Consider the following 12,815-nt stretch of genomic DNA (forward strand, 5'->3'; position numbering starts at 1 on the left):
CAGTCTTTGGCATGCCAACATCATAGTGCATTTTTAATCTCCCTTTTTCCATTTAAGACATGTTAGCTGGTAGGGACTTGCCCCGAGAAGGTCAAAATGAGTAGGGTGACACAGAGGCCAAATCATGATAGAGAAAAATAAAACCGTATAGTCTAGTCTTCTCCTGATGAAAATTGATGTATAGTGAATAAGTATAGAAATGTTTTCAACTGTGTTTTTACCATGCCAAATCTAGATTTAAAGAGCACCCCTCAAAAAGAAATACAAAGACAACTGTCTCAGTAATTTTTATGTTTTCTAAATATTTCTTTTAGATAATTAACAATTTAAAAAACAAGTGAACCTTAGGATGGGTGGAAGAGCCCTTGCTTTTGCTTTTTTGTTTTTTTTTTTTTTTCTTTACAATTTCTCATAAGAACACTAGTTGAGGAAACAACATGAAAGCAAGTGCCTGAGAGAATGGCAAAAGGTCCTTGGCATGTTTTCAACTTAGTCTGGTTATATCAGATTAATGATGGTACAACAAAAGATTATTAAACACCTCTAACTCTCATCTCCTTTTGGCTGTCCAGTTCTCCTGGGAAGTGATAATATTTGAGGAGAACATAAAGTAGAAGGAAGGGTAATGCTTTAAGCCTAGAGGCCCAGTTTCTTTTCAGAAGAACCTAAAGCAGGATGTGAACATTCTGGGGCAAGCCTCCAGAGATAGATTCTTTTCCTGTTACAGGAGAGGAACCCCTAATTCCAGGTGGGAACGTCCAATTCAGGGAGAAGATATTTTGAAACCTTTTATATGGTTACTCATAAGCCATCTTCTCCAATCCATCTGTAACCATAAAAAAATTAATGTATTTGGATGTCCATAAAACTAAAACAATAAAAGCCCAAAGGAAAAAGGCGACAGTGGGAAGAAGACTCTGAGGTAGCAGTGAATTGTGAGGCTACCATGTAGTGTTCCAAATCTAAATCTAAATGTTATTTGTCAAGCACATGTTATATAAAATGCTTAATTAATGATGGCATATTCTACAAAAGATTTGTCTAAAGAACCTGACTATGGGGCTATTTTCCAGATAACTCATATGACTGGTGAAACTTTAAGATATGTTTTGAAAAGTCCAGACTTTAAACCGCAGAAACTGTGAGGCAACTTAAATATAAATATAGTCCGTTACATAGGAAATCTATAATTAAAGTAAAAAAGCTTAGTTGTTATATAAAAAGAACCTACTACAACCCTTTTCAACATCAGCAGTAATGATTTAATGCGGTCTGTACATGTTGGATGACTGGTCTGCCTTTTCACATGGGCACATTTTTTGTCAACCCCTCTGGCCTTAATGTTTGATTCTGACAGAATTTGCGTCATTGATCCATATCACTGCCTGTGTGATGTCAGTGTGTGGGTGTGCAGTTATTGAGACATAGTTAACCTAATGTGCTGCCGTAAATCCCAAGCACTATTTCCTACTAGAATAACAAAGAATGATTCATCATTGTTCACATTAGACTAATACTAAAAAAGCAGCTGCACCCATGCACATTACTGTCACAGCCTTGTAGCTTTCTAAACAGCATTAAATAACATTATTTAGAAACAGGTGGTTGGTAAACACATTTACTTAAAGTTCTTTTTTACATATCTACAGTTTAATTTAGTGCTAAAGGTAGTGTCTAACCATAATATGGTAGTCATCCTTCAAATTTTCTTAATGTGCTCATCGTTGATACATCTAAATCCTTAGCAAATCTAATGATAGAAATTTTCAGTTACCTGTACACAGATAAATGAAATTGCCCATAACTCTGACACATACATAGGTACCTAATCATCTAAGCAGTGAATAATGACCTTGATCTTTTCACTTTTTTCTATAACTTCCTGCCTCATTCTGTTCTCGTTAAAATCACCAGCTTATTAAATTCCTAGACTCAAGGCCTGTGCTAATTGCCTGCCTCATGTGAATAAATTTTGCCAGGTGTTTGGTAGCTGTAACAAATAAGCAATTACTATTAATAGGGTGACCTTATGTCCCAGTTTGTCTAGGACAGTCTTAGTTAATGCTTCTCATATTGGTGTCTAACCAGTTTAACATTTGTTCCAGACTTCATTTTTTAACAGAGTATAATTAGTAGTTGCATTAAAATAAGCTGTGCTGTATCTTGTCAACCACCATACATATTTCCAGCTTCTGCCATGATCTCTTCTAAGTAAGCAATTTATCCATGTTTTGTTTTCACTTTACCTGCTATTAAATCTTAAAGTCAACCAGAATAAACCATTTCTCTTTTCCTGACCCTTTCCAGAAGCAAGTCAAAGAGAGCAGCAGTTAAGGAACTTAGTAGTAAAGCTACAGGGCTAGGGACTGCTAACTCCTTCCAGTCTCCTGGAGGTGGTAGTGGCAGAAGTATGTGATGCTGCTGCCCCTGCTGGCCACTTGGTTGCAGGGATCAGTGAGAAGCATATAGTTTAGACGAATCAAAAATATATGCAGTAAATAAAATAGAAATATTCCTAATCATGCTAAGTGAAATAAGCCAGACAGAAAAAGTTGCAAATTACCTGATATCACTTATATGTGGAATATAAACCTAAAAGCAACAAACAAACAGGACGGACAGAGACTCATGGACATAGACAATAGACTAGTGATTACCAAAGGGGAGGAGAGAATTAGGTGGGGTAAAAGGGGTCTAATATGTGGTGACAGAAGGAAATCTAACTAAGGGAGGTGAACACACAATGTAAATATATATATATGCCTTACTGTTAAAATAAACAGCTGAAACTTACCAGATTTCGATAACCAATGTCACCATAAAATAAATAAATAAATTAATTAATTAATTTTTGTGCAAAAATATTCCTGCCACAGAATGCATAATAGTCTGACTTGTTCTGTCATTTATTATATAAATCTTACTGGCAGTATTTTTTTATTTTGCAATAAACTCTTTTAGCAACAATGGGCTAAAAAAAATTAAATTTGGTGAAACATGCAAAAGAATCGTAAATAGAATTTAATGAGTTTTGTTTGTAAAAATATTTGAAGGTATCATAGTACCAGTGAAAATATTTGGACTGAAATATTTACACATTTCAATAAGATAAAAAAAAAAAAGAACTGAGAATATCCTTCACTTAGCAGAATTTGCTCTCAGCTTATTAGATAGCACCTCAGAATCAGAATATTTTCTTAATATAAATAATATAGTTTTAAATTAAAATACGATAGAAAAGAGTCGAAGGTATCAATGGCTTCTAATTTATTAGCCATAAAATACAACAGTTGAAGACAGTTTTATGAAAAAAATTAAAAGATGACTGTTAGCTATATCTGTTTTGTTAGCTATATCTGTCTAGAATTTAATATCACTTTAACTTCAGTGATACTGAATTCTAAACAGATATAGCTAACAAATTGAAAATACATGGATATGTTCTAAGAAAAATTATTCTGCTTGTACTATTTAATATTCAGTATTCAATATAATGAAATTGATAAAATGCTCTTTAATGTACTCATCTGTGTATTTTGACCCTCTGTGCACACTGTAAGTCTGGAGAACACTGGAAAGCATGGTGCTGAGTCCTCTGATGCTGAGGAAACATCCTGTCTGCTATGGAAGAACTGAGCCAATTTAGTTTGTGGAAAACGGGGATGATGTGGCTGATGTTCTCTCAGTCCCAGTGACTTAGAGCAGGAGGGTGGAGAGGGCCCCTTCTCAAGACATGGACTTTCAGCCAGAAGATTTAGAGATACTCGGAGGGTTTGCTAAAATGAGTCTCAGAAGGTAAATCCGTTTTCTAACCTGTGACCTTTGACATCAATTATTTCTTTTGGTCTTTTCAAGGGAACTATATATTATGGTTCCTAAATTTCAAAAAAAAAAAATCTTCATGAAATAATGTGTTAATATAGGATAGACTTTCTTCTGTCTGTCTTTAATTCTCTCTTCTTTCCATTTAATGTCATTACTTGACCTAATAAAAAAAAAAGTGGGTCACCTGAGTGGTATTTGTTTTGAAATTTTACTGGTACATAAATCCAAATACTTGGAAAATACTGCATTAAAATATAGATCTCTGTCTGTATGGCGATGCTCTAGCCAATATCTAAACTCCTAACCTCATCCAGCTACCCCACAGTCAATCCAAAATATATCTGGTTTTAGAATGATCCTCACATTGCTTCCTGTTGCATGAATCATATAAAGTAACACTTGTTAAATTGATACCTTAGTTTAATATAAGAAAAGGAGGAAATTATAGAGAAGAAAATGCTACTATATTGCCAGATCTTCAAGGTGACTAAAGCCCCTGAAAAGTGAAAGGAAAAACATGGGCAAGCCAATAAGAGAGACTAAATAGAAACAAGATTTGATGTGTGTCCAAGAAAAAGTTATAAGTTCTAATCTTTCTATCCTCCTATCTTCCTGAGATTATTTGGATATATCATTGTCAGTCATTCCCCAGAAACAGACTCTTTCCTATAGAGACCTGATTATTTTCAAGTTTCATTGACCTTTCCATGATCCCTTGACTCCATGGACATGTATCAGTTGTGATCTAAGCTTCATGAGTTTAGTGCATGTTATTTAGATGCTTCTTTGGAACCTGTACTTTAGTACAGCCACAGGATCAGGGTCACCATCATGGTCAGAGCCAGTCTTTTGAAGGATTAGATATATGTTTGTAGAGGGGTACAGGAGGGACATATCGTAACTCCCCACTCTCTTAAATTTATATCTTAATGATTCTGAACCATTTTTTGCTGAACTGAACAAGGCTCTTAAATTTTCTGACTTGGAAATAACTCAGACTTCTTATTACAGTCTAAGAGCAGCCTTAATAAACAAATGATCTTGTTTATTTATTGCCAGAACTTTATAAAATCAGTGTCAGCTTCCAACTTTTAATTTGCCTCATAATTAACAATCCCTTTCTGTAAGTCAACTGATTCAGCTTTCTTGCTGTGTTAGCTGTTCATTTTGCAGCTAGTTATTTTTGAGGGTACATTGCTTAATGTTAGACATTTATTGGTGCTTTACTGAACATTATACTATATGCCAGAAGTTAGCATTGAGTTATATCTGCTTTAGTTTTTTTCATGCCAAGTATTTGGAGCCATACTCTATGGCAGTTTGAGACATATAGTTCTTGATTCTACAGTTCTTGATCTGCAGAAGAAAAGGACTAGCTTGACAGTGTGGTCCTCAATGTCTTAATTTCAATCACATTTCAGCTCAGTGTCATATTCTAATCACGTTTTAGTTTATACAAACTAGAGAGGTTTTATGGCCCAACTCTAGAAAGGGCATAAGACCAGCCTCTCTCCTTATTTATATTATTTTTTTCCTATCTTAATTTTCCCTATTTTAACTTCCCCTTTTCTTCAATTTGTTACCTATTTTGTTTGGGTCGGGGGGGTTAGTTTTTATATTTGGTGCTATTTATATCTCTTAAATCTTTAAATTATCTTTTAGAACATGTTTGGCTATTAAGTGATTCACTGACCGGTTTTCATATGATATTCCTCACTTAAGAAACTTTTAGAATCTTTCTTCCCAACAGTTTCAGTGAGATACATTTAGGTACATTTTGCTTTGTTATCATTATAACTATCAGATATTTGGGCTGTATTAATGTGAGGTCTTCCATCCAAATATTCAGTGCTTTTCAATTTATGCTTTATTGTCAAGTGAATTTTGGTATTATTGTTTTCTCATTCAGGATATATTACAAATTGTAAAATCCATCCTCTTCACTGCAGTTTTCTCATTCATTTTACAATTTGTAATATATCCTGAAGAACAGAAGCAGCATAATGTAAATAGTGAAGAGGATGGATTTTGAAGCTAGACCACTCAATTCTGTTGACAGCTTACTAGCTGTGAGACTTTGCCAAGTTACTTAACCTCTTTGTATCTTAGCTTCCTCACTCGTAAAATGGAAATAATAGTTATTCAACTTCATAAGGATATTATGCAGATTGATTGATCTGTAAAACACTTAGATCATTGCCCAGTGAGTACTGATAAACAATGTCATCCAAGTATAGTGCTAATGCTTGTGTTGGCAAGCCTACCTGAAAATCAGTAGTTCAGGAATACTAATAGTTAATGTGTTAAAATGTTACCAAGAAGTCCAAACAATTGGTATGACATGTCATGCTATTAGTATAAGAGAGCCCTCTGCAAATATTTGATACAGTGTTGTGAAAATAAAAATCAGGTGCATTTTAAGTTTGCTAATATTGTCATATAATCAGTGAAAAAGAGAAAATGAAAAATATGCTCATCACTGCATAATGCATTCCTATAATTGTAATGTTCTTAATGCATCCTCTCACTTAATATTTATATCTATTAGGAAAGGTGATTGACTAATATTTATTAGGAAAGGTGATTGACTAATGTATATTCTTGAATTAATAAAGTCTTTAGGACACATAAAAATACATCTATCTTATATTTTCTTTATTGTAACTGAAAGATCCTTGAAAGTATGGATGATGTCACAACTCCTGGACTTTAGAACTTGGTGACAACTGTGAGGATAGTTGAGTATAGTAAGGGTAAAGAGCTAAGTCTTATTATAAGAATGTTGAAGACACTTGAATATACTGAACAGGACAGAAATAACCAATAAAGCAAACCCAGTGAAGGAGGAAGTGGAGATCAAATCAAGAGTAGAAGTGGAGAGATAGCTTTGACTTAGTGAAGGAACAATGATTCTTCCGAAAATAACATTGCAAGGATTCAGTTTAATGCTGAGACATGTGGTTGAGGTCAGATTGGCAGGCGGGGGCCTTCAAGAGTGGTGAGGATCTCTGATAATCACTCTAGAAACTAGAGATAAATTTCTGAAAGATTCCTGAGCAGTGTTGACAGCTGAGTTAAAGTTGGAAATAACTAAATTTATAAACATGCCAGTCTGAGTACTATTTGATTTCTGCAGTTCAGATCTAAGAGAAGAGATGGTAATTATCTGATTGATTAAAATTGCACATTTTCAGGGGAGAAGTAAAAGGAAGACATGGAAGGGGGAGGAAATCAGTCTCTAAAGGCAACATTGGATCAGGAGAAAGGGGAGATTATTATGAGGAAAAACACATGTGGTATAAGAAAAAACTGGAGAGATGAAAGATACGATGGCCAGAGACTGCAACATGAAAGTTTTAAGATTTCAAAGGTGAGATAGTGAAATTCTAAGTGATAAGTTTCAGGATGTGTCTTTGAACACAGGTTACTAAAAACAGAATGGAAGAGAAGAATTCAAGAAAGTTTAAGTCTAGGTTTTTGAGACATTAACGTCATAATGCTGATGCACAAAAGTGCAGATAGAGAAAAAAGGAACTATGAACATGACGCCAAAGTTCTCGGTAAATGAGAAGGAACTGTGAACATGACGCCAAAGTTCTCGGTAAATGAGGACTGAGCGTGACAGCAGTGAGAAAGGGGTAGAGGGTGGCATACTCATATGATATGATCTCAAAAAAGAAACTTTAGCATGAAACGGTAACAACAGTGGCAATGGGAAGCAGCCTTAGGGTATCAAGAGACTGCCTCAGGAGACAATGGAAAGCCTCTGCTCCCAGGGGCTGCTAGAAACTCTCCTAGAGGAGAGCCAGGTTTCATTTAAAGGGAAACACATGAACAGATGTTCTGTGAAAAGGTTTAGATGGACATAAGGGAATTTATAATAGAGGGGAAAGTTTTAGTGAGCACAATGGAAAGAATTGAGAAGATCATCAGTTAAAGAGTCAAGAAATGGAAACATGGCTATGTGAGAATATGATCCAAAATGAGGACGTGGGCTGCAAGGGCTTGCTTTGTTTAGAGATTGAAGATCAGAGGCATAGGAGTTACAGAGAGGCTGAGTCCAACAGTTACCAGCAGATTCTGTTAACATTCTGTTATTGTTGAGTCTTGCTCTTCAGGCCAGCCTTGCCTTGTAGTAGGAACTCAGAAGTTAACAGTTAACCCGTCCCCACATGTGAGAACGATCTTTTAGTGTTTTATCTCCTTTGGGGTATCTGCCATGTATTTATTGAAATCAAGTTACCCCTTGTCAGTTCCTTTCCACTTTTTTGGGAGACTGGCTCTTTAACATGGTTTACTTTTTTTTTTTTTTTAAATATAGCCTTATTGTTAGATAATTCTGGCTTTGCCTCATTGTGTGCCCTTGGCAAATTACTTAACTGCATTCTCCTTCAGATTCTTTAACTGATGAGGCCTACTTCAGTTATTGTGAGGATTAAGTGAGTTAACTCATGTAAAACACTCCAGATGGTCCCTGGCACATAGCGTGCACTATATAATTTTTATTTTTAAAAACATAGTGAACATACTTACAATATTAACTATCATTTATTGAATGGTGCCAACCAGTATAATTGGTACTTTAAATTTATCTATTTTGATTCTTACAACAATTCTACAAAGTTGATTATTTTAACCTTTTACAGAAGGAAAACAGATTCAAAGAGCAATAAATTGCCTTGCTAATAAATATCGAAGCTGTTATTAAAACTTACATCTTTTTGTTGCAGGACAGGACAAATTTCCCCGAGTAGGGGGTGGCGGGGAGACCGAATTCTGCACCAAGAGAAGAGGGTCCTTTGGCAGAGTGTGTGGAAGGAATTCAGCACACTCCAAGGTTAGGGTCAAAAAGAAAGTTTATCACAAAAGGGGCAACACTCCACAGACAGAGTGTTGTCTCCTCTCAGAGAGAGAGACAGACAGTAAAGGCACTGAAAGGGAAAGTGAGAGACTGAGTAAAGGCACTGAGCGGGACTCAGAGGGACAGGGACAGTAGAGACAAGGACAGTGAGAGAGACAGAAAAGTAACTGGGAGAGACAGTGAGAGTTCAGGGAATTCAGTTTATATATCGTTCTTTAGTTCCTCTGAGTTATAGTTTAAAAGACTTTGTTAACCCATTTCCTTTGATATGGACATACAGTGAGGAAGAAGAATTTGTAGCCTGAAAAGGTAAGAATATGTAGAGCAAAAAGCCTGCTGGCAATTCCCAGCTTTAATCCATAGGTTCCCCACGGTTTTAGCTATAGGGAATGACTGTTGGTTTGGTTCTGTTTCTCCTTCTCAGGGGTGGGGAATGAGTTGTTAGCATCCCAGCAGAAATATTCCTTTGTTCTGAAGGTGTCCTCTTGGCCTGGCTGCAGGGCTGATCAGCATAGTGTAGTCTCTGATTGTGGCTTGATTAACATTTTAATTCTCTCGCCTCCTCCCTATATTATTTTGATACCAAAATCCATTTTCTTTCCATTGTGTAACTTGTTACAAATCACAGTCATTATCATTACCTGTATATTTGTGTTAACTATTAATAAATTTCCTTAACTTACATAGCACAATAAAATAATGAAAAGACCTTCAAAACTTTTTACAGTCTTCCTCTTTCTTGTAATCTTTGATGTCATTCTTGGTCTCCATGTGTGCTTGGGTAGAGTACTCTGAGCCTGAATCCATGAGCTGCCTTTTCACATTTTAAGGATATGGGTAAGAATGCCATCTACCGAGTATCTATATTAATGTCCAAGTTAAATCGTTAAAAAGATAGATAGATAGATAGATAGATAGATAGATAGATAGATAGATAGATACCCACCTCCCTCCCGCCAAAAAAAAAAACAAATCCAGAAAAAGAAAGTAAAACCAACAGTAAAAGTGGCAGCCTTTATTGGCTTGAGAGGTTAAGTGCCAGCCTAACATATAAACCCCACATTTGAGGAACACGTTGAATCAAGCTTATATTTTTAGTCAGTTCTTTGTGAGCATTCCTTAAGGGTTGAGTATGGAGAGTGGATCAAATTACACAAGGATGTGTCAGAGCAAATCTTCCAAATTAATGTTATATGTATCCTAAACTTTTCTAAATGAAAAGTAGCAGGCTGGATAATAAAATTTGAATTGGAAGATTGTGCCTGTGATGTTATTAGAGGAAAGTGTAAACAAAGAGAATTGTTTTACATCGCATATATACTTTTGTATGCATATTTTGATGAGCTTTGAGTTGATTCTTAAGGAAGTCTGAAAGATGTTGAGATTCAAGGCAGTGGCAGTAAAAATCCTTTAATCATTTACTATATTCAAACGCTGTCAGCAGGACATTTGCTTTTTCTCCTCTTCCCTTTCCGCGGGTCACTGCAGGTCACGTGATGGGCATCATGTGACTCGGTCAAAGGATCTTTTCCTCTCACAGCTTTGCAAAAAAAAAAAAAATACCCAGCCGTTCTCCAATTAAAGCTGTTAACGTGTACTACGCTGTTTCCTTGTTGGATTTTCTTGTTCTCTGCTGCCACTGTAAAAACAAAATGAGTGGTAAGATTGCTGTTTTTGAACATTCTACTTTTATTTTAAACACAGAAGGCATTGTATTAAGCTAAAGTCATGCTGTGTGTGTGCGTGCGTGTGTTTTCAATAGATGCCAAATCTATCGCTATAAAAATATTTTAAATTGTTGCCATGTAGTTATAAAAAGATCAAACTCTAGAGTTGAACTGATTTTATATTCCACAAACTGTTTCTTTCCAGAATTTTTATTTTACTAGGTTTTTTATTTTTACAACTAAAATCTGAAAATTGGCATCAGATAATTGGGAAGCCATTGTGAAAGCTTGCTTATACAGAGAACGTGTAGCATGCCAACAGCCCGTTGCATTTTCAGAATTTAAACTCAGAAAAATTTGTAGTTTTGTTTTTTAAAAACTCTTAAATGTTAATGTATGCTAATAAAAAAATAGAATGTAACTTATACTAGATGGAATATCATCTTTATTAAGTCATTGATGACACTTTCCAAGAATTGAGGTGAGGGGCTTCTCAATTTCTTAAGACAATTGAAGAGAATTGTTTCCTCTTCTGCAATATTTTGGAATCGGAAATATGCCATTAAAAAATAAACAATAGCTCTGTGACTCGGGCAGATTTTGCTCAAATCATGTAGACTTAAGTCGCTAGGTGTATCTACAATTGTTCAGATATAGCTATTCTTGTGCAGATGTGCATATAATGATACAATCTATAACGGGTTTAGCTTCTTGGCTGGAACAAAATCTTCATTGTTTTTAATTAAGGGTTGTAGTTAATCTTTTAGTACTTCTTAAATTAAAAGTATTGTTGAGACTAAGGAGGTAGTCATTTGCAGCATTAAGTATGTAAAGTTTTAGAGTTTTGCTGCTATAGACAAGAATAGCACCAGAAATAGTACTATAAATATTATAGTTCCAAACATCAATACTTGTATTTACTGTGTTGATACAATGGTAGTTTTATGTGTTTGTATTGAATATTACTTCACACCAATATTTTAGATATTAAATATGGTATTCATGAATTGTCTTTTTTTAAAAATCTAACCATGTACCATTTCTGCCTCAGGATAAGAAAATTTACTTAGTGCAGTGAAATGATTACTTCCTAAGGAAATAAGTTAATCATTATTCTTGGACTGAAACTAAAATGCATTTACTGCTGGTTTATTTTAGGTTGGGTTCGTTTTCTGTTTTCAGTATCACACTTAAATATAATTAAAGGATAAAGCAGAATTTTGTGCTACTAAATTATAAACTATTTGGCAGCTTTCAAGGTATAAAATGGTTTGAATTATAACTATACGGTATTTATTTATTCATATTTTTGGTAAAAGAAGGGCAAACCAAAACAATTATGTCATTTTACAAGTTTAAATGTAATCAGCAGTAACTTTTTTATTCTAATGGCTATAAAGCAAAAAAAAAACAAAACATACTGATGCCTTGATGAACTATAGTCACTGGCACATATAGTAGAAGCTCTATAAATGTTAAACTTCTTTATTAAGATTACAACAAGATTTTCAAGGAATTTTCTTTTTGATTCCCAGCTAAATTTCACATATTAGGATTCAGAAAACTAATTTACTATATTTTTATGTAAATTAGCTAATCAAAGTAAGCCAGCATTAGTATCAAACTGTTCTCATTTTTTTTGAGTCCAGCATATGGAAGTGAGTTTTGGATGAAACCTTTATTGCCTAAAGATATATAAAGCACTTCACAAGTTTTATTTAGTAAATTGTTTGGCATGTTGTCTTTAAGGAATTTTTGTTATTTCTTTTTCTTTATTTTTCAAGACTGTAAAGATAATGAGGCCTTAATTTTCCTTAGAAGCATCAGAGCGTTCTTAAGTCTCAAATTACATCAGTTGCCAATAATGCATAGTATTTCAATGTTTACTAAATATGTAGTAGCATATAGTACAGATATATACTTAGAAATGAAATTGCCTGGTTTTAGGTAAGCTTAACCTTTCTGCCTCAATTTTCACATCAGGAAAATGGGAGTAATAATAATATTTTCCTAATAGAATGAGTAAGAGGAGAAAAAAAATGCATAAAGGGCCTTGCACACAGTAAGTCACTATTAGCTAGATATATAATTACCTGTTGTAAGATAATCTGAACAATTTCATGTATTTGGTGGGCTTATTTTGGATGGGAAGAGTATTTTGTTGAGAAGTTATTTTTATAATAATATATTACATAGCGTAATTTGGTTGTCTGTGCCCCGCTGCCCACATACACGTTCACTCCTTCCTCTTAACCACTTGAATTTTTTCCCTACTTCCTTCCTTCCCTGCTCCTTCTCTTCCCATTCTCCCACCCATTCTTTCCCCTCCCCTTCTCTCCCTTCCAGCCCTCTTCACACTCTTCTGCCTTACCCTCTACTATTTATTACCTCTCCTTCTTTGCCCCTTCTTCTCACCCCTCTTGCCTTTACCCTTTACCCTTCCCTTCTTATTTCCTCTACTC

General features: G+C 34.8%; 1 protein-coding gene across 2 annotated transcripts in view; it reads left to right on the plus strand.

Moving 5' to 3' along the window:
- The window catches only part of FNDC3A (fibronectin type III domain containing 3A), a 181,523-nt gene that overhangs the window by 100,420 nt on the left and 68,288 nt on the right, over window positions 1–12,815 (plus strand). The window contains exon 1 of one of the 2 annotated variants that reach the window (XM_015592884.2): window positions 10,216–10,345. The exons of the other annotated variant lie outside the window; for it this stretch is intronic. Within the exon in view, the coding sequence (XP_015448370.1) occupies window positions 10,339–10,345 (7 nt within the window). The 5' untranslated portion in view covers window positions 10,216–10,338. Of the gene's footprint in view, window positions 1–10,215; window positions 10,346–12,815 lie in introns of those variants that run through there. 2 annotated transcript variants of the gene reach the window in all.

Source organism: Pteropus alecto, unplaced genomic scaffold (assembly GCF_000325575.1).
Source record: "Pteropus alecto unplaced genomic scaffold, ASM32557v1 scaffold24, whole genome shotgun sequence".
In the NCBI taxonomy this organism is placed as follows: Eukaryota; Metazoa; Chordata; class Mammalia; order Chiroptera; family Pteropodidae; genus Pteropus; species Pteropus alecto.